The sequence below is a fragment of the Rhopalosiphum padi genome, chromosome 2, assembly GCF_020882245.1.
Source record: "Rhopalosiphum padi isolate XX-2018 chromosome 2, ASM2088224v1, whole genome shotgun sequence".
Classification (NCBI taxonomy): domain Eukaryota; kingdom Metazoa; phylum Arthropoda; class Insecta; order Hemiptera; family Aphididae; genus Rhopalosiphum; species Rhopalosiphum padi.
In genome coordinates this window covers 58167533-58190905 of record NC_083598.1, presented here as the reverse complement: position 1 = coordinate 58190905, position 23373 = coordinate 58167533, and the positions used below count along the sequence as shown (strand labels likewise).

At 26.6% G+C, this 23373-nt stretch overlaps 1 protein-coding gene across 1 annotated transcript in view; it reads right to left on the bottom strand.

Annotated features, from left to right (window-relative positions):
• The window catches only part of LOC132922186 (all trans-polyprenyl-diphosphate synthase PDSS1), a 35028-nt gene extending 11749 nt beyond the window's left edge, over positions 1–23279 (bottom strand). The window contains exons 1-4 of the mRNA XM_060985557.1: positions 22971–23279; positions 11676–11828; positions 10957–11090; positions 10036–10177 (exon numbers count right to left, since the gene is read on the bottom strand). Coding sequence (XP_060841540.1) covers positions 10036–10177; positions 10957–11090; positions 11676–11828; positions 22971–23132 — 591 coding nt within the window. The 5' untranslated portion in view covers positions 23133–23279. The remainder of the gene's footprint in view (positions 1–10035; positions 10178–10956; positions 11091–11675; positions 11829–22970) is intronic.
• Between the last annotated feature and the right edge of the window lie 94 nt (positions 23280–23373).

Below are 23373 nucleotides of genomic sequence, written 5' to 3'. Positions count from 1 at the left end.
ATAAGATAATCATTAATCAATATAAATAAAATTTTTCTAAATTATAAATAATTTAGGTATAAAACTGTTGAGTAAATTAATTAAACTTCACGGTTTAGGATTATTATTTGAGAAAATACAAATAAAAATATATATATGTATTATCAACTGAAAACTATAATAGATAAGTGTAATAGAAAAGTAATTTTAGCGTTTGGTAAACTATTTTGAAAGCGAATACCCAATTTCTGAGTTTTGACTATACTGCAGACTTAAGTTTTTAACTTTACATTCGCCTTATAATAAACTATTAATGAAAATAAGATAAAGTTCACAAAGCTATTAGAGGACGATAGATTTCTATATTTTTAAATTTTTTAGAGCGTGTTATGTATAGGTATACAGGTATACATATGTAGGTACATATTATGTAGTAATACGTATTTCTTCTTAACAAACTTACGCCACGGAGTATACACATAGTTTGTTTGCATTAGCTGCAACCCATAATTGATACACCGCGAACGCGGTCATACGACAACAGTACAACACTTATAGATATTTTGTCTAAGATTCCACAAAATATGTTTTGTACACACTGTGAACATTCGGAGTGACCTTTAATTATTATATATATAGCACATATACGTATGATTTTCCGACGAGTTTATTGTATACGTTTACTCATAAATAATTGATTCACCCGTCAAAGCTTTGAAACGTTTGACATAGATTTGTACCCATGTATGAAGCCGAAAAACCTTGGATATCCATAGCCGATATACATAATATAATAATGTTCATTTACTTTCGCCCATCGGACATTAGGTATCGTCGTATATAATTTCGCAAACTCGCGATATAGCTATTGGACAGGAGAACAAATCAAAATGGAAAGAGACGTATAATTGTATTATGCAATCTACTCAAAAAAATATATACGTTTGTGTACCTTATACATATACACCACACACACACACGCACACATATTAATTCAAATAATTTATGAGTAAAGCGACGTTGCTTAGTCATGTTAAGCTGTATGCCAAGGTCGGATAGTTTTTCGAAAAGAAAGAAACGTAAAACGCTCGACCGGGGCCTGAGGGGGAGGTGCGCCTAAGGAGAAAATACACACTCATCGCACGCACATATTATACAAGCAGTCTGTGGTTGCATAATTCGGTCGGATGTGAAAAGAAACAGCATTCCAGCAGATAGCATATATAAGGAGATGATAGTAAAGGTGTGTCTTACAGGCAAAAGGATAATATACGCGACGGAGGTGATGACCAACCAACCGATAGAAGCGCAGCCTTGTGTCCGGTCAAGGACGGACGCTGGTCGGTTATACACGTGGACATTCGAACGTTCACCTGACGACATCCGATAGACCCGACAAGAGGGTTGTATACTTGGATATTAATGTATACAAAAATCACATTAAAAAATACATATTATTTAGAAGCAGTTGAGAAAAACTGATCAATAATAAAAAACCTAACAAACAGTTAATACAATAATCTATTTCAAAAACTGCGATGTAAATTTTATTTATATAATATACATTCATAATTGATATTGGTTTAATTTTTCAGATTTTAACAAACAGATAATTTAACAGGAATTGCAAAATTCTAATTTTAAAAATTAAAGAAATTGCACTTATAATATAAATACACCGATTATTTAATAATTTTTCGGTTCAAAGTTTATCATTTTATTGAGATAGTTCAAGGAATACATAAGCAGCAAATATAACATTATTAATTGATGACATTTGCTAAAGATATTTTTATTTATTGCTTATATTAATTATAAAATGTAACTAATTTTGTTTTAGCAGTGCATTTTATTTTCAGAAATAAATTACTATATTTTAATAGACACAATAATGAGTTAAGTCCCGGAAAAAACTTTTTTCTACTACTTCAATTTAACATTGTCCATAAATGCCAAAATACAGAGCATTTTAAAGATATATTTATGCGTAGAGATATTAAAAAATGTATTTAATAACTAATAAAGCAATATTTTTTTTGCTACTTTACTATTGACTATAGTACAGGGGTCTTTAACCATTTTATGCAGCGTGCCACGTATTATTTTTTAAAAATTTTACGGGCCAAATTCCTAGTAAAACTTGTATTTTATACAAAAATTCAGTTTTATTATTAGAATTTTTATGATTAAATGTTAAATTACAAATTATTATTATTAAATTATATATTAATTACATTTAGTATTATTTATTAGATAAATATATTTTTTTTAATTATAAACTATTTATTTTGTTTTTAGTGAGATAACTGACATTGTTTTTCACTAACAAATTATTCTATACTTGATTGGAGATGCAATCATGAATAAATTTTATAAGTGAATGTCAGTTAATCGAGCTCTAGTTTTCAATTTGAAATATTTCATTCGTGAAAATTATGCTCACAAGTGTAGTATAGTTATAATTTTATCGAAATAGAAAAGCTACATGATAAATTTCAAATATGATCGAGGGCCGCACATTATGACAAGGAGTGGCGCGGGTTGAAAGCCCCCGGACTAGTAGGTATAACATTCTACAATATAATATGGTATATTGGGGTATTGACATATTACACTAGCAATACATAAAGATAAAGTAGTTAAGTATTTACTTAATAATAAAAGTTAAAAATAATATAGACAATAACCTATATCATATTCAGCAACTCACCTAGTAGCCTTAAAATCATTCAAAATACAATAAACCATTTCAGTAGAATAAAACTTATTTAAGAAAAAAATCTATCTGAAGAATAGTGAAAAAGAATAAGAAATTTTCTTTATAAAAGAGAACTAAGATTCAGTATTTTAATCGAAAACGAAAAAAGTCATTTAAGAAATCTCAACGCGGTTACCTCGACATATTTGTCGACAAACAAAAAAGGATTTTGAAATATTTGTACACATAACGACGTAACAAATAAACCATATTATACAAATTATACTTAACGACAGATGGAAAAAACTAGTTAGGCAAAAACCAAAAACAAAATAAAATAAACTTTAAAAAATATAAACTTTGGGTCAAACCATATTAAAATAAAAGAAAAAAATTTGAAAGTCCTCATGTAGTTAAGTACAAGAATACATATTTTTACCGCAGTTATATATGGCAAACAAGAATTCTGCATAAATAAATTATATGTGGAATCAATTGTGTATTATCACTGAATGCCGTAATAAGAAAAATCATTAAATCCTTCAAGAAATCGGATAGGTGCTGAGTATAACATACTGGACTCTCAGTATAACATAAAATTATATAAATACTCTCATGTTTTTTTTTTTTATAAAAAATACTAATATTTATAATTTAATACAATGTATATAAATCTGAAAAACTATTGTAAAAAAAAATGTCTGTAGATAATTGTACGAGTATACTAATGGCCTCAGACGTAAGGATATTTATATTTTAGATCAATAAAAAAGTATATTTATAATTCCTAAATACCATAATATACGTATGGTATAACATAGTATTTCACCATTGCCGAATTTCATAACATTTTAAATTACATTATCCCAAATTATGTTTATCTTGTCGTGACCCAGTCAAAAACAAAACAGAAAAAGCTCAAAGACCGCAAAATGATTTATGATGTTATATTATGTACCAACGTTGACAGATATATACTTTACTTATCTAAATGAAAATAGTATAATAATAATTGTGTAACAAAAAAAATCTCAAAGAAAAATAAAGAATAGAAGACATTTATAAAACAGTATATTTTGCTAAATGTATATGTATATATATTGTCATTTTGTCATTTAAAACCATATAATTCAAAATAGTAATTAAGAATTGAGGAGCGCTACCTTGTTACAATAAAATAATTTATTATATTTACATATTTCTCTAAATTTTTCTAATTAAATTGTTACTATCCAAATAAACAAATATTAACACTGCTAGTTAAGCTTCTAAAATAATTAAAAACGTATGTTAAAAGTCATATCGAATTATGACAAAAAGATTTAAAAATATCTATTTCAAATATTGAATGAAATCAATTTGTATTCGATGATACGGAAAAACTCAATAATAGTAAGGTAAGTTTAACGCATTATTATAAAATATTAACGTATTTTAATAGAAAACTATAATAACTAATAACTTACTTGTCTTGTATTGTGACAAACATTTTTCTTGAATAATTATTATAAGTTATCAATTATTTATTGTAAGGTATGGCGTTAATAATACATTTAAAGTTAGCAAATTTATATGGGAATAAATAAATACAAACATAACGATGCCAAACTCTACTTTTTTTTTAAATAACCAAGTCTTTAAAGTAATTCTATTTTATAGATGATCTGTTAACAGACATTTTTTACAAAAAAGTACTATATGGGTACTGGGAAAGATTTCCAAGTTTCTTTATTAAATTTTACAAACATATAAACAAAAAACGCATCAATATTTTATAACTAGAAAGTTGGTTCATCTTGTGCCAATACAATAATTATATTACAGGTGAAAGCAATCCATGTTTAATATTTTGTGGTAGGAATATTTTTGCAAGTGTGCCTCGGGTTGAACTTGGGTGTGTCATTTTAGAGGGTTTCGACTGCATTCCGATGCCCTTCTCTAATAATTTCACTATAAAGGTCATATGACCATTCTGGGTCAATGGGTTGTAGGGGTTATAATAACAGATTTCGTTTGTGCTTTTTCACAACCATAGAGAAGTAAGGATGTACACGTCATACCAAATTAAATTTTGTATCTTCAGATAAATATTTTAAAAATTTACTCTCGGAAATTAGATAATGCTTGTAAATAGCTAAATATTATAATACGTTAATATACTAATAGATTGGTAGTTGGTACATACCTAAATAAGTAATAAATACGAAGTATAATTTCTGATAGTGTAAAAATTGATTTATTTATTCAACACGATTTGTCATAATTACTATAATTTATTAATGGTGTATTAAAATTAATTACTGAAGTTAAAGAAAATAATAATTCGTTGAAAATTTAAAATAATATTAAAATGTTGTTTTAATAAATTAAATTTATTTTAAATATAACAATCACGATATTAGTTATGAAACAATGTTATTGTTTCATAATCACAATATAATTCTGAATATAAATGGAATCTAATGACAGTAATTCCATATGATAAGTGATAAACGGTCCAATGAAAATGTGACAAAATAATAAAATACCCGTGAGGTTATGTGAATGCAGAAACGTATTTTCTAAACAATGTCTAAAGGTTTACGGATGAAACGATGTTTACTCAATGTAAATTTCGTTGTCTATTGTGTTCGATGACTATGTCAAACCCATTCGTGTATTTAAGTTAATTGAAATTAATGACGGAACAAATTAGGAAATAATAAAAAAAAATTGTAATATTAATAAAGCATATAATTGTGTATGTGTGTGTAATAATGTATTTAACGAAGGTATATTGTTTAATAAACTTACAGTTTACGACGATAAACATTCAAAGAGTAGTCCAGAGACAAAATTAATAAAGCTATTCTATATCAACGTATTACATAATAAATAATGTTTTTAATTACGTTATACCATGATATAGATATTATACATGTGTGCACATTAAACAAAAGTGTCAGTGATTTGCTGGCATAACCTTTGAGCCCCTAGGAATTTATGATATTATTATGTTTAGCATGTCAAAATACAAAAGTATGTCTTAAATTGTTATTGGTTTGTTTACCCTTAATTGAAGTAAAATATTTTAGAAATAGGTATGCAATATAAATTAGCAAAATATAATAAACATTAACTGAATTATACAGAAGTACTAATTATTTTTTTGTTTATTATTTGCATAGTTTGTCATTATTAATCAATCATTATTAAACAATATATAACTAAATTTTACTATAATAATGAGTTCCAAACAGCATTAAATAAAAATGGTTTTTAACATAGTAGAGTATATCGAGAGTACTTTTGTGAGTTTAAATTATTTTATTGGCAACAAGGTATTTAATTTATGTGTGTATATGAAAATATCACGTGATGTGAATATAAATTCACTGAATTGATTGGATATCTGATTATGATATTTCAAAAGAAAACGTGTGAAAATTATTAGTTGGGAAATGTCTAATATATAATTATAGGAAAAGTTGTTCATAAGAATTTAAAATGGAAAAATGTATTTAATATATCAAATGAAATAATTACAACTTCATAATAAAGGATAATGGTTCTATAAAATTCGTTATTTTGGTAAATATAACTCTAAGCATTCAGGTTAAGAAAAAAAATATTATTTAAAAATAAATTAAAGACGTGAAAAAAAAATCCATCCAATATTAACAAAATGGTTTAGTCAAAACCACTAACATTTACAAAATTTTAAAATAGTATTTATCGTCAAATCGATGGTTTCAAGTATCTCGTTTAATGTTAAAACTAGTAAAATATTTAAACGGTCAATCACGTTTCGCTCTCACCGGTTACTTATACGCGCCAGCCCTTCCTGTTATACCTATTATAATTTATCTGGAAACCGGATCTTTGCTTGTTCAGTTCCCAGGAGTTTTGTCACAAATATATAATGTCCGAGAATCAAACGGGCTCTCTAAATTTGGACGACAGTGCATGCGTCAAAGTATTATTTATTAATGTGTGTCTATATATGTATAGAGATAAATAAAAAATGTGTTGTTTACACATTGCGTGAAAGGTCTTCCGGAACAAGCGTCTAATTGTGAAACACACACGACGCATACTCCTAACTACACAGGCTGCCTACGCACGCGTTGAACTTTCTCTATATACACGTAGCCACCGACACACAAACGCATATACAGGGCCAAGAATAATATTATATTATATAGTACGATATTTTGGAGAAGAGGGGGGAAAATAAAGAGATATAGAGAGAGAGCGAATGAGAGAGAAAGAACAAAATACAATTTTTTCTACTGACAAGACGTAATAATAATAATAAATTCAAGACTGCAATCCTGACAGTTCTATTGGTAAAAAGAAGGAATTTTCTGTATTCATTATAATTTCGAGGATATTATATTCAGATGATGCAACTCACGGCAGTACCGACATACCATTCACGCGCCAACGATACACAGCTATAGTAGTGACTATACTACCGAGCGCCAACCGGCGGACGACCTTGCCCTTTATCGCATAGAAGACGTTGCATGTGGACCACGGGTCAAACTTGTCCGGTTGACATTTTCAATTTTTTTTCTCAGTATATATCTCCCTTAGTTTCTCTATTTTTTTCTACGGTTTCCCATAGAGATCGACAAGTTCAGCTAATCGTGGTGGAGAGTCCTTGCCTACATAATATATATATTATTTATATATTTATAACCACGACGACTGTCGTTTATAGTATACTATATTATCAAGGTACAAAAAAATACAACAAAATACAGACATCCTGCACGTGACTTTCTTATAAAAGACCACTTTCGAGAATTGTGTACGTTTGTCGGGTTGCTCGAGTGAAATTGATCGATACCCGCGTGCGCGGTATTCCGAGACCAGACATCTCTGCCGCCGCTGCGGCTCGAAGCGCGCGTAATAAGTGGGTCTCTGCGCGAACCAACCTATACCTTATTATACCTGTCTACCTGCCTGCCTAGTGCCTATATTATACAGTGAAAGTATAAACCCACGGTGCCAAACCTTCTTCATTCATCGATATATTGGTCTTAGCCGGGTCGGTTATTGGTCACCGGCGCCGCGTCGGATTTAATTACCATCATCTCACCGCAATATACCACTTATATATTATAATAATATACTATATAGTGTTCGTTGTTGTTTTTGTTGTTGTTTGAGGTATTATAATCATTATTGTCGACACTTGTCGCCAATACATGACCAGCCCGCGATGCAAGTTTTCTTTATGAGCGATAAGACTACACGTCGTTTAGTGACTGTGCATTATCAATAATCAGTTCATGTGCATTTAAAAAAATATATTATAATTTAATCTTAAATACTATGTAAGAACTAGCTACTATTAACGATCGAATTTTTGAAAAATAATAATAAGTATAAAAGCAAAATAATTATAATACAAGGGCGGTCGTTTGTTTTCACTGTTTTCAGATTAATTAATTCTAATAATATATAATATATTTTATTTAGAATAAAATATATCAAGGTTTTATAAAAGATCAACGTACTGCACTGTCTGAAATGTTAACAGTGAGATAGAATTTAATTAACTGAATCATAGCCCATACTAATAGATCATAATTACTCTTTTAGTTCTAATGTCACATTATACAATTTTAAAACTTTCATAAATGTTTAACACATATAATTACTAAAATAACAGTTTTTCACCATTTGTTTACCACATACCAATTTTAAAGAGTAATAATAATATTATGTTAATATGCGACCTCTTCTTAATACTCAAATAGAGTGTATAATATATATATTTAAGTGACAGTAATACATAGTATTTCAAAAGGTTTTAAAAATGTTCTACTTACACATAACGAGTAATTTTGTTTGTTATTTTGCAGTAAAATCATAATAGTTACAGAGGGTTAAGGTCAGTATTACACATTTATATTTATTAGATACAAGAAAATAAAATAATTCAAAAGCAAAGCATATTTAAAAAAAAATTGGAATGACTACCGATGTAGTACATCTATATAATACAGATATACAATATTCATGGTTATGATTTATAACATTATTATAAGCTAGATTGAGGAGGATAAATAATGAAACTTTAAATAAGGCATGTTTGTTGATAATTAAGACGATGATTTTATTTAATAATACGATTTGCTGGGATATGAAGTTCTACAGTTTTAAAAGAAAAGATGATCTTTTTCGAAATCTAACTTTGATTTTTTAGTCATTACACCGATGTAATTGTTATGCTGATTATTACCTTATTACGATCAAGGTTTACCAATAGTTTTAAATGTTTTAATGGACTGGAAAGGTTTTTACTTTCAAATTACCATATATCAGATGGTTTATTTAACGTAAAACACTTATTATTTTAAAAACATTTATAGTTTTTATAGTTATTATTTTTTTTTAATTTTAATTTTTGTGAATGTCAATATAATTTTTTAATTTTATATTTTGATATTATATGCAAATAAAAATTCAGAAGAGTAGCCAATTAGTTATAACTTTTTAGTATTTAAAATTCAGCTGTGTGGTGTAACAGATAAACATTTTGCAGCATATCCCTCTTGCCTTTTGCCACTCAACAAAACTAATATAAACTAAAAATACTTAAAACTCATAAAGTAATGATTAAAATTCGATTTTCATGTATTAAATACTATAAGAAATATTTTGCTTTGGAATATGGAAATAAAAATGAAGTCATAAAAAAATATATATTCATAAATGTTAATAAGTGTATAATTTTTTAAATAATGAGTGTTCTTCAACAAAAGAATCACCTGGTTAAGAGTTGAACTAAAAATAGTCTTATTTATTATTATATAAATACATTAGACAAAATTAATTATGAAATTTAAAATCGAAGAATAAAATATAAAATAGTTCAAGGTAATAATTATTTTTTTTTAGTACGAATAGTAAAACGTTCTTATTAGTAAATATACTTAATCTTTGCTTTATGCATAAATAGATTATACTTACTTAGGTAAGAAATTATACTATTGTGAATAATTGATGTGTATGATGACTACATTTTTTAATCAGTTTTAGACAGTAATAAAATAGAAACATTTTTAAAAACGATTTTTAGATAAATTAACACTAAAATATTTCTAGTCAATAGAAAATCATCAATAACTGGTAGTTAAATAAATAATTGTAAGTCTCCCAATAATAATTTATTTTTGATTTATTCATGAAATATAAAAAATATAATTTATATTTTATTACATTTGAATACTTGATATGTATAATTTTACGTAATTCATGTTATTAAGTATAATTTGTAAAATGTAGTAAAGTTAATATTAATTTAAAACACCGATAGAAAACTATAGTTTGGTTATTCAAGAGAAAAAATACGTGTTACTTACTTTTTTGTGACTCCAAAGTGCATTTACACTTGGCTTTCCCCGTCTGAAGTCTGATTGATCAATTACATCATCGTGAATTAGGGATGCAGAATGGATCATTTCAGCAATCATAGCTACTTCTCTTTGTTTTTTGTCCAAACCACTGTAAAAGTACGATAAATACTATAAGGAAATTTATTTACAAGTAAATGTATTAATTTAGTTTAATTAAGTTTTATTAAGATATCTACAACATTTAATTTAATTCAAAATTATCAAAAAAAAAGTAAAACCACTACAATGTTATCTTAACATTACATAACAATTTGAATAATATAGTTAACAATGATTTAGTAGGTACTCAGGTTATATAATAAAATTTTAATATATTAAATGTGTGTATAGTAGGATTTAGTAATTGTATATTAGTTGGTATGCTCCACATAATTATACATTTTTAAAATAATAAATATTGTTATTCCGTTATTTGTTTGCAGTTTCAATATATAAAGTACATTACCTATTATAATGTACAATATATTAGTAGATATATGATCCATACTAAAATTTTTAAAAGGATGGTATATAGTTATTTCGTAATTTGTTTGCAGTTTAATATAAAGTACATAATATAAATATTATAGCATATATATCATCAAAGTTAATGAAATTAATTTTTTTCACTTAAATTTTGGATGCAAAAATGTGTATGTAAGACTTAGACAAGAATGCAAGTAAAATATTTAGGTTACACGAACTATAACCAGTTTATTAATATCCTTGATATCTTCCTGTGTAAGTATATGTCAACCAGTCGTACAGTTCTATCCGTATAAACATACTTTGATCTACTTTTTTTTTCACATTTTCACTATCGCGACAAATAAGAATTTTAGGTATCATTTAGATTTAGATTATTGTTAATAAAATGTGCCAACTTACTTATTATTCATATGGTAATTTATGGCATGAGCCATCAGGATAGCCACCATAGGCCTAAGGGCTTTTCCTTGCCCATCGAAGTAATAAGTAGCTATCGTCCGTAGCTCATCTTGATTAGTGTTCAGTTCGAGTTCCTGGATAATAAATAACGATTATTATTATGCCGTGTTTTTATACACATTAAATATAGATAATTATAGATAATAAACAAAATAAATTTATATGTATATATATTATATATATATATAAACAATAGAAAATAATTTCATTATATAATTTAAGATGGAATATTTCGAAATTATAAATGGTTAAAACTTTATAAGCTTATAATTATTAGTATACATTAAAATTAGAGAGGTTTTTAAATATATACATATATATATGAATTCTATAATAATAAATGAATAAAGTCTGTAAAATATTTACTAAATATTCATGAATATGATTAAATATGTTATTATTATAATAAAAATTCAATGATCAATAAAGAACAATATTAGGTTACATAATTTTAAAACTACAATTTGAAATTAATTTTTATTACTTAAATACAAATAATTTTCATGTAAAAAGAACCAATTTATAATTAATAACTTTTACGGAATCAATTGTTATTTTTATCTTTTATAGATGGATTACGTATTAATATTCCATTTTCAGTGATGATGTACATTAATTATATTAATACAGCTGAAGTTTAATAATAAAATATAACAAACCCGCGTGATGTCTGTGTATACATCCCTGAGGTCATCATCTAACAGTCTGTATGGGTCGATAGAAGACAGTGAATCTGTATCTGTATCTTGTAAAGTAGTGTAACGTCGACAGTGATTCCTCTGGTGATCAGATCTGATTCGGTTTAATTGTTTCTGTAAAAATGAATTGTTAATTTTTTTTCTTATTTCCAAAAAAACTATTAGTTAATATTTGTAACGCCCATAATATATTTGAAGCGATGTATTCAAATGCGAATGCACTTATATATTTTTAATGACCATATGACCGGTTTTCTATCATATACTCATGTATATACTTTCCATCCTGCAGGCATTTGGCCCCCTCATCATCGTCATGGGTATGTGGGACACGACCGAAATACATATTATTAATCGCATCGAAATTTCAATCGCAGGGGAACGAGGGTTTAATGTACCAGTGTTGTTACCATATAAAATTGTTTTATCTTTTAAAATTTGGAATATTTGTGCACAATCTTTATTTTAATAAATCGTATAATATGCTTATATATTATATTATAATACTAAATACAACATATTAATAAAAATAGATTTAGATTGGATCTCAAAATTTACAAATATAATTTTGAAATAAAAATTATTAAAAATGAAATTTTCAGTTCAAAATTAAAGGTTTAAAGTAGAAATCGATTTAGAAACTACTATACAATGTATTATTTTTATAATACCTAATAAGGTAGTTGGTTATTTTTCACTGAAGGACATAAATGCGTACTTATTCCTATGATGCGAAGTGTAATACACATCTGAACTGTTCTTCTTTGATATTTTATTTATTTTAAACTAACATCTAAGATTCTAAATATATTTTAATTACTAAGATGCAAGTAATTTTATAATCTGTCGATTATAATTAATATTATATTAATCTAATTTCAAAACTTTAAAAATTCCAGTTATGCAATTTTTTAAAAAACACTGAATATTATTTAACACGTAGCTCAAATTACTCATGGTATTAGCTGGATTGAAATAATACTTAGCACACCCGTGTGCTACTTAAGTATTACATATTATTATATGTCAAATACGAAGAACATAAATATATTAAGCGTAGAATAAGACCGGTTATCTAGTTTGGTATTTATTTAGACTTTCAGGTTTCTATTATAGGTGTAAATATTGAAATAAGAAAGTGAGCTCTTCTGCATTTTAACTTAGTATTTAGTTAATCTAAATTAAAAACACGTTTAAATACAAGCATTTATATTTGTATTTCATCATAAACAAACGAGATTTTTAGTTTTTACCTCCAAAAAGCTAATACATTTAGTACTTATTATATATACTCGCATAACAGCCTTAACGTTTATTATTTTGATATTTATTACGTCTACTCTCAAACTATCTACAGTCTGCCGTTTGTCATAATAGAGGTTAACTGGGACTCAGCTTTGTGTCTAATTATTTTATAGATTTTTCTATTAATGTGAACAGATATTAAATTTGTGATATTACCAAGACATCATAAATACTATTTTTTATTTAAGTCAAAAATTGTTTGAGGAAATTTTATACCAAACATAGGTACTAGAAATATAGTATACGATTTTAAGTAGAACTTGATTCACCCAAAATTGATGAAAATAAAATTTATTAAAAACGTTACATTCATTCATTTTTGCAGTTTTTGACATATTTTTGGAATTCAAATAATTACCTTTCTAAATAAGTCCCTACCACTTGAATAATTGTATGAGTAAGATTATAAATAGAAAAAAAACTAAACTTAATATAACCAAAATTAAACTTAATCCATTCAAAACTTAAAATCAATAGATGATAAAATACCACTAACTACATCGTACAATTTCAATAAATAATTAAAACTACTAAAAAAATGTAATTATAGCAACATAAGATTCTACTATTTACATTTAAATTTAAAAGTTTACTTTCTTATTAATATATTTTAAAACGCATTTTCGCGCTTTCTAACGCCGCATCAGGCAATAATCGGTGCATGTCCGGATACCACTCGAAATAATTACACATACTAACCGCAAGGCCACAGCGAAACGAAGTTCAATCGCCTCGCTACTTTACGCAAAATACTTTTTGTGAATTTCAGCCAACATTTTATTGTATCAAAGAAATATGTTAGTATTACTTTTTTCTTTACCAAAATTAAAAATGTCCACTATTATAATATACATCAATCAATTTTATTTACTTGCTATAACAATGTACAGATAAGGATTGTATTATGATTTAAATTAACAATTTAAAAGTACAATACACATAACTATATATAATTAGGTATAACAATTATTATTAAATCTAATAGAAAATGAAATATTGAAAACTAAAAGTATGAGGAATATACTTAAATTATATTAGACAAAATGTTAAATTGGGGAGATTATAATTCAATCAATTCATAACACACCAATCTACTCATTGCGATATGTAATTTTGAAAAATAACAAGATTGTTTATTTTGAAAAATATTATAATAATTAAAAAACTTTATGGTATGATTCATTCATTCTTAAAATATAGGTTGGTGCAAAAATATTAATACACGAATAAAGTTATAAGTTGGAAGTATTGTACAAAAATAAACAACATACGCATGTATCAAATGCAAAAAAATTTAATTTTTATATAAATTCTTAGGTTTAATTATTATACAATTATCTATTACCGGATGAACCGGAAGTTTCTAGTCATAACGTTTCGTAATATAAATATATATATATATATATTTTAAATCAGCAATTTATGTGTCATCGTTCCAATGTGAAAGCTGCAGCAGGTTTATATGAATTCATACACCTGAGATTAAAATAATTGCAATCAGCGTACGATAGTATTTCAAAGCAAATCCCCGCCAATAATAATTAGAAGTCAATACATCTTACAATGCTATGATGTTTGTTCAAGAATCGTTTGTTTTTAAAAATACGACCGAGGTTAATTAAATTTAACCTAAACAGACTATTGTTAGGGACATCACATATCGTAAAATAGTTTATTCTAAGATTGACTACTTTAAACACACTTATTATTTATTTCATATATTATACTAAATTAAATATGATACTGTTTAGAAGATGTCCGTAAAAATGTTGAAACAAGTGGCATCTCAACAACTTAAATTGGGTACATTAGTTAAGTATTACAACTTTATATTTTCGCTTGTATTTACATAACAGATAGGCCAAATATTTTTTTTATTTATAAGCGATATAATATATATTTTAATATTTTATGTTAAATAGGATTTTTCTAAAATATTTTCCTTATGCTTTAACTTTTTCATAAAAAAAATTGTACTTATTATAATTTTAATAATGAAGAGAAATTCAAAATATAATTATTTTTATAAAGAATAAATACCATATCTATAGTTGAAATTTTTAAATTTTTAATATAGTTTTATATTTAATTATTTAATTTTTAATGTCAATAAAAATAGTATTACAATTATAATTGTAATGCAAGACAACATACGGTTATATTATTCAGAAACTCATATCAACAGCAAAATGAACCGAGAATAACATTCAAGAAAGAAACGCAGTTAATATTTTTTTTCGATTGGCCTCAATTTGGATACTGTGATCGCACTGGATGACACATTCCTAAGCGTTCTCGTGCAGGTGTTCATGCAAGTGTGTATACGCTTACTTATTGGATAAAAGTAGAAGAGTTGAGGGAAAGAAAATAAAAAAAGGATATAATATGTTATTAACAAAAGGACTACATAGACGTCTTAACCCTATTTGCTGAATTGAATAAATTAAATCATGGAGAACCTATGTATATTATATATAGTGTAAATGTTATAAAAAGTGTAATGACAACCTATCTGCGACTAATGCGTAACAATAATAATATATCAAACATATAGATACAACTGTACGAGTAAATATAGAAGTTTTGTCTATTAAAATTCGTATGGCAACAAAAAATTCAAAAATTTGTTCGTAGAACTGTATTAAACATACGCTCTTTAGAGGATGTTGTAGTCGCATGTGTTGTCTCCGTCTTACACATGTATGACATGGTACATTTTCTTTCACCAGTTTCAATAGTGTGCTTTTAGTTTTAATATTAGAGTGAATTGACCTATTATCAAACTTTTAGGTGAGAACATTAACTGTGTTTTCTCATTGACTTTTTACGATATTTTAATTTTTAAGTGAATTATGAGCATTTTTAAATATTTAATAATTGCAAACACATAACTTATCTAAAAAATAAAATATCGTAAAAAACCAACGAGAGAACACAGATAATGTTCTTGACTAAAAGTTTAATAATAGGTCAATTCACTCTAATATTAAAACTAAAAGCACACTGTGAAACTGGTGAACGAAAATTTAGTATGTCGTACATGTGTAAAACGGAGACAACACATACTGGTGAGACGTCCTCTTAATACTTTACCAAAATTATTCTTTTATAAATTGTATCCAATATTATGGTTTGACATTAAACATAAATAATTATAATGCCAAAGATGGAATAATAAAAAATTATAATGGTTTAAAAATTATCTGACTCAAATAATAATCTATTTACAGAAGAATTCTTCTTTTGGGTCCATCTGATTCGGCAATAATACCAAAGTGTAATCACGAATGAATTCAGTTACATTGGGATTAGTATTCAAATGTTCTGCAAATTCATAAATAATAAATATATACCTATTTAAATATTGATTTAAAACTGACACTGATAAATAAATAATAGATCGTGGCATATTTATAATGTTAAGATGATTTTTCTAGTTATGTTAATATAGGTATGAAAATATTTTTTTATATATTTTAAGAATACTATCTGAAATATTCAGTCTGGGAAAGTCAACTTATTTTATATTGGTACCTACCTATATAGTACTATTTTATTTTAATGGCATACGTCCAAGTATTAAATTATATTTTAAAATGTTAATATTGCGTAATAAATATTTAAAAAAACGTTATTATTTAATACTGATAATTACGTAAATAGTATAGAGCAAATTGTTAAAAGTGAAATAGTCAATAGGTACATTTTTATTTTGAAAAAAATATCTAACATTAATCATTATAATATACAAATATATTACCTATTTATCTAATTTGAGTTAAAAATTAAAACATTAAAAACTGCATAACAAAATTAGAATAAAAAACTGAACGCTTTGATTTTAAATTAGATTAATAGTTAATTTGTCATAAGTCATAACCAATGACATTTTCCAAACTTTCTATAAAATTATGGCTTGATGGAGATTACTTCTTAATTTTTATAAACCGATTGTATTGTTTGAAAAATTAAGTTTGTCAATAGTGTAGTTTGTAATCATAATTTGTATAAAATAGCATTGATAATTTAAAAAAAATATTTTATTTAGCTTTAATTCCAATGTATTTAATTAATTGTATTACCGGTTCTAAAATAATTAATGAAATATTTTGTAATTATTTTGAACAACTATTTGAATTTATACATCTTCTTTAAACTGCATTACTACAACAGTAGCTAGTATATTATTCATATAAAGTAATATATTAACTATATTTTTTTAATATTAACATATCAAATACTAGTTGGCTAGTCAAATATTTCATTGTTTTATGTATACACTCATATAACCATATCGACTCATATATTATCACGTATTACGTACATAGATTATAGATATAATTATCATGAAACTTATCATGCTCAAAGAGTGTGCTTTTCATCGGCTACTTGCTTAACATTAATGTTTTATTTATATACAGTAGCAGCAAATTAATTTCACAAAGTAGGTACAATAAAATAAAATATTGATTTAGACACTTTCTATGCACCCTAATGTGAAAGTTTTCAGTTTAAAATTCGAAAGTAATAAAATTAATCACTAAAGTAGGAACTTTAAAAATGGAAAAATTAAATTTAAAATGCTTTTTCTAATAGATACTTATACCCTTAGAATGCTAATTAAATAACATAAGATGGCCATAAGTTATATATGCAAACGTATAATAATATGATCTCTAATATTATCGCCATGGTAGTAACAAATATTATTTTTCATTATTTAATAATTTAATAACACACTTAGGTATATTAAAATTATAAGCAAAATTTTATACCAAATTATGTCATCTTAATAAATACCTTTGAGGAATTCTGGAAATCATAATTTATAATGCTTTGATAATATGTTAAAAGCAAACAATACTCGTATTAAATAATACATCTAATTATTTAAAGATGAGTTTTATTTAATATAATGTATATTATTATTTAGAACGGATGGCATAAATTTAAAAAAGTAAACTATCCATGAAAATCGTATATGAGCAAGAGAGCAACGGCTTTCACTATATATATTAGAACAATTAAGAAATTATTTAGTTTGGTAACAAAATTAACCTATCTGAGCACTTAAGCTTATATTCCTAGATAAGAATCTCCTTATGAAAACAACGGTAATATGGTTTTTAATTCTTAACTAATAATTTTTCACAGTACAACTAAATTTATATTCCCCGAATACATTAGATACCTATAGAAAAATTGGTCCTGAACTTGAAATACAAAAAAATTGTCTAAGTATTATGCTGGGATAGTCAATAGTCTAGAAGTCTACGTGCTGAATACCACGGCAGCAGACATCCTGGACTGGTTTGCACGTGTTTCACTTGCGCTTTCACTCAAACAACGCGGCAAAAAGGAAACACCAAATCTTGCGTAGGTAAAGTCACAAGGTCAATACACTAAACATTGAAGGGGTCATCTTATCACACGGAAAAAGAGTTAAATTGCACAATTCTACGTTTTAAAACAGGGAAATATTTAAAAAAAATAATTTTTAATTCATTAATATAATAGTGGTTCTATATGTATATAATAATAATTAATTTGATTCTACATACTTTTACATTATATTTAACATAAACTTAATTTTGGTTGTTTAATTACTGTGAAAGGAATTACTTAATATCATTATCTTGCTAGCATATCAAAATTTAAAAAATTGATCGTTTTATGATTAAAAAATATATAATTTTATGATCAAATTAATGTAGGTAGGTACTTTCTAGAAAGACTTAATATTTAAAAATATTGTTGAAGTAATAAGATTTTTATGATTACCTATCTTATGGCATTTTTAAACTACAAAATGCTTATTTTAAGATGAATTTTGAATTTATAATAGAGGTAATAAGAATTTCCCTTTATCTAAAAGTCAATGATTATTAAGAGGACGCTACACCCCATGTGTTATCTCTGTCTTCCAAAATATGTAAAACATAGCAAAAACTGTTTTTCGCAGTAAAGAGCCGAGAGGGCTACAGTTATAACTAAGAAACGACATTTTCACTACATAAAGAAGAGAACGTTGGCTGTGAAGTATCGTTTTTAATTTTTTCGATATTAGAACTACAAAAAAGTTATTCAAGTTAAAAAATAATGGATTTTGAAACAATAAGAAATTTTTTCGTATAATAAGTAATATCATAAATATAAAAACAATATTTCACAGATAGTATTGTTCTCAACTATATAGTACATCAATTTAAAGTCTTAACTATCACTACAGCCTGGGTAGAACCACCCAATAAAAACTTATATTATGATAGAACCATCCTGCTCAAAACAGTTTTGGCTGTATCTTACATATTGTGTAAGATTGGGACAACACATGCTGGTGTAGCGTCCTCTTGATTTTAAAGTATGAATAACTTAGTAATAATAATGTAACTAATAATTAGTAAAAATTAAATAATGCTTTTAAATATTTAATAAATACCTACTGGCTAGTAATCTTTTTTTAAAAATATACTTAGGTATAACAAAAATGTTTAGAATACTGTTTTATTTTATCTACTAAACAATTATACACGTCTATAATATAATCTATTACAGACACAAATCATAGCATAAATATTATACGATCAATTACGAATAAGCGTAGCATTAAATAAGATGATCCAACACTGAAAACAATATTAATTGGAATAAAAATGTTATAAGTAATTTGTTAGTATAAAGAAAACTTATAGCTAGATTTAATCTTGTTATATAGTTAACAGTTAAAAATATTAAGTGCTTATTTATTTTGCAACTTGTGAGGCTTTATGTGACATTTAATTTGAACTATATTTAAAAATTATCAATGTATTGTGCACATGATGTTTGTACAAATAAGTTATACAATATTTTGTGATCTGGTAGGTACCTACTTATTATAACCAAATCAAACTATAAACTGTGTAGATATAATATGAAATATATGGCATAAATCTGTAATCGTACAGGAATTACTTATGATTTTGATTTAAGATAGTTTGCTTAGACAAAATTTAATTTTGAATCATAAATTTACATTTTATTGATGAGTAAATATTTCTTCAATAATAGCTGGTATTTAAATATTTAAAAATAATAAATAATAAGATAATAATAATAATTGGGGTGTCAAATAAAATATAATGAAATACCTAAAGTAAATTTAAATATAAAATATTGAATTGTAAACGTTTACACGATAAAGCTAAAAATAAGTAAAGAAAGTTTCAAGGCATTTAGTAACAATTAATATCCATTAATAATCATTTAAACTTTATTAAATGAATCATAATATTAAACATTTAAAGATTTAAAATTGAATTATACCTATAATATTATTGTATAGATTTTTTATTAAATCTCTTTCAATAGCCCCTAAATACAAATTGTAACGTAAAAATACCTTATCGATTTACCGATAATTTTTATAAGACGCCATCTTTTAAGATCGTTAATGTAATAAGATTTTTTTATATTATATATATATGTATAATAATACATACACTATATTTAGTATTGAGCTTAAATGTATTTCAATTGAATAACACTACAACTATAATATAACTACGCAAATATTTCAGTTGTATCAATTTTGAAAATCGTAATTCTTAAGGGCGAAATGTGGGTGAGGCTGAATCGTTAGAATCACAGGTCTTATTCGGATATGGTCTGGCGATTCGACGAGCTGGCGGTAACATGCTAGAAAAAGAGAGAGACAAAAAAGACAGACACAGTGAGAGAGAGATTGACCGAACGCGGGCTATACCAGGTTGTCGAACTTGATTAACGGTGTCGGCGGCGACTATATAGGTATACGTTATTTTTTATTTTTCTTCTCTATGTGTTATCGATTTTTTTCTTTTTATTTTCTTAGTAGGCCAGTAACGTGTTGCGCACAACTGGTTCGTTATTATGGCGATTCACCTATACATACTACTGCCGCCGCCGCCAATTATACACATGCGTGCACTCGAAAATTGCACGATGACGATACGGGTAAAACGTCACAAGGACGAATCGCATAAACACGCGACCATATTGTGCCGAGCCTGACAAGTCGGATAGTGGGTCGGCGGCGGCGTACATTATCCAAGTTCAAACATCCCCCTCCCACGCGACACAAAATGATTTTGTAGGTATTTATACATTATTATTATGAACCACGGTGGCGCTGCATTTACATAATTTACGCACATCAATATATAAAAATTATTTTGTTATTATTTTCAGTAAATCATAAATGGAATAAATAGATAATAGCAATTATACGCTAAAAATTGTTATGCAATCAATCATCAGATAAAAATATAATTTAATTATTGTCGATAAACGATTAATCCGTTAATGCGTCGCGTTTCAAACACTCGTCAAGCTCAATAACCCGTCTGACGGACCGAACGATTATAAACGGTATACCTATCGCTAATTATGTATGTGAAAAAATATAAAACGTATGTCCACATAACATATTCTATTATAATATGGTTGACTTATAGATACAACAGTATTTAGAAAATAAGGATAAGAAAAAGTATCTATAAAATCATACGAAATTCCTGGTTTCCATACGTGGTTAAGGAATCTACAATTATAATATTAATTATTAACTAACGTGTTGCAATAGAAATAACAGTTGCAACATATTCAATTTATGTGGCTAAATTTCAAATTATATAATAAATTAAATTTGCAATTATCTTTATTCATACAAATTGTCCAAATTTAGTGTAATTATTAAAATATATGTATTTTAAATAATAAAAGTTTATTCGGTATAAAAATCTAAATTTAATTTAATAACAATATATGTAATTCGTATGCTATATTCAATGACATAGGTAGTAACTATGGCAACAAGTTAATAGATAGATAATAAAAATATGTTAAAATAAAAAATAATATATTAAATATAGATAAACAAATAAACAATACAGAAATCTTTTTTTAGTATACCTATGCTAACATGTTAGTTATTTGGTTTGATAACAAATAGTTCATAAACATAACTATAAATTACCACATAAGATGACTTTAGAGACTTGAAATTATTTAATATTTAGTCTACCTACTTATATTTTTGATGGAAATTTTATAATTTATTTATTTTACGATATTTAACAAATTAGGTAATTTAATTTCTAGACTAGACGGTAGATAATGAGTTATTTATACACAAAGAAAAAAAAGAAATTTTTTTAAGAAAATGAGGTCGTTTTTCTTTGGGATTTCTTTGGGATACATTCTCTCATTACAGAAGAAATACGTAGCATAAAAAGGTAAAATTTGAAGTACTACTGATCGTAACGATATATAAAATATGTACAGTAAATAGACTGCACACAATAAAATATAATAAAATATTGTAAATATTAAACAATATTTAAAATTATTTTCGCATTTTTTAAATGTAATGTTGAGCTCTAGGTATGTAATAAGAATGATTAAGGAACATTTTGTAAGAAAATTATTTACAAATATATGCACGTAATAACGATGTTGTTATTAAAGTATAGTTTAAATATTATGTTATTATATTAAAGATTACGAAAATATTGGTATAGATATGATAATACTATAGTATTAGAAGATAAATTCAGTTGATAGTGTATTATGTGACCGAGTGATTATTGATTATCTCGCATCCCAGAAAAAAAATATAAAACTAAAGCATTAAATGTATAAAAACTACTGATATCTATCTAGTTGTGATTTAAAAAGCTTACTAGATAGAAGATTAAATTATCGTAAAGTTGTGACGTTTGTATATATATATTGGCATACTCTGTTTAAAATCTTGTCACGGTGAATGTTGCCAAAAAAAAAAAAAAAAAGAATCCTCATATTGCAAAGTCATTGAAAGGACCTTGGATAAAGGTCTCTCACGAGGAAGAGAAAAAAGAATACCAACACTGGACTCAAAACTTTGAAAAACTACTGACCGAACCCGCCACTCTGACGATGAGCAGTACTGACCTGGTAACATTGTAGCAGCCTGTCCGAGCCCCGACGGACGGCGGCCGTTTCCACGCCGGCTGCCACTGCATTATGGTGACGGTTCCTGGACAAATTGCACACGAGTTTGTCGATACTGGCGCGAACGCACAACCGAGCACCGGACGTTATACGCGAAGCCATAGCACTGTACTGGACGTGTTCAACAACATCGGCGACCGAACCGCAACGACTTGTTGGTCAGCCTTACACACGGACACTGATCGACCGGCGACTGTGGACGCCACTCATAACGGAACAATCGAGAGCGGGCCGTGCTGCACGTAAGGAAATCTCCGCGGGCTGTTCACGGTGGTATTTCCACCTTTTTCCTACCAAACGTCCGACCGTCGGACCCGATATCACGGACCAGCTGTTCGTCAAT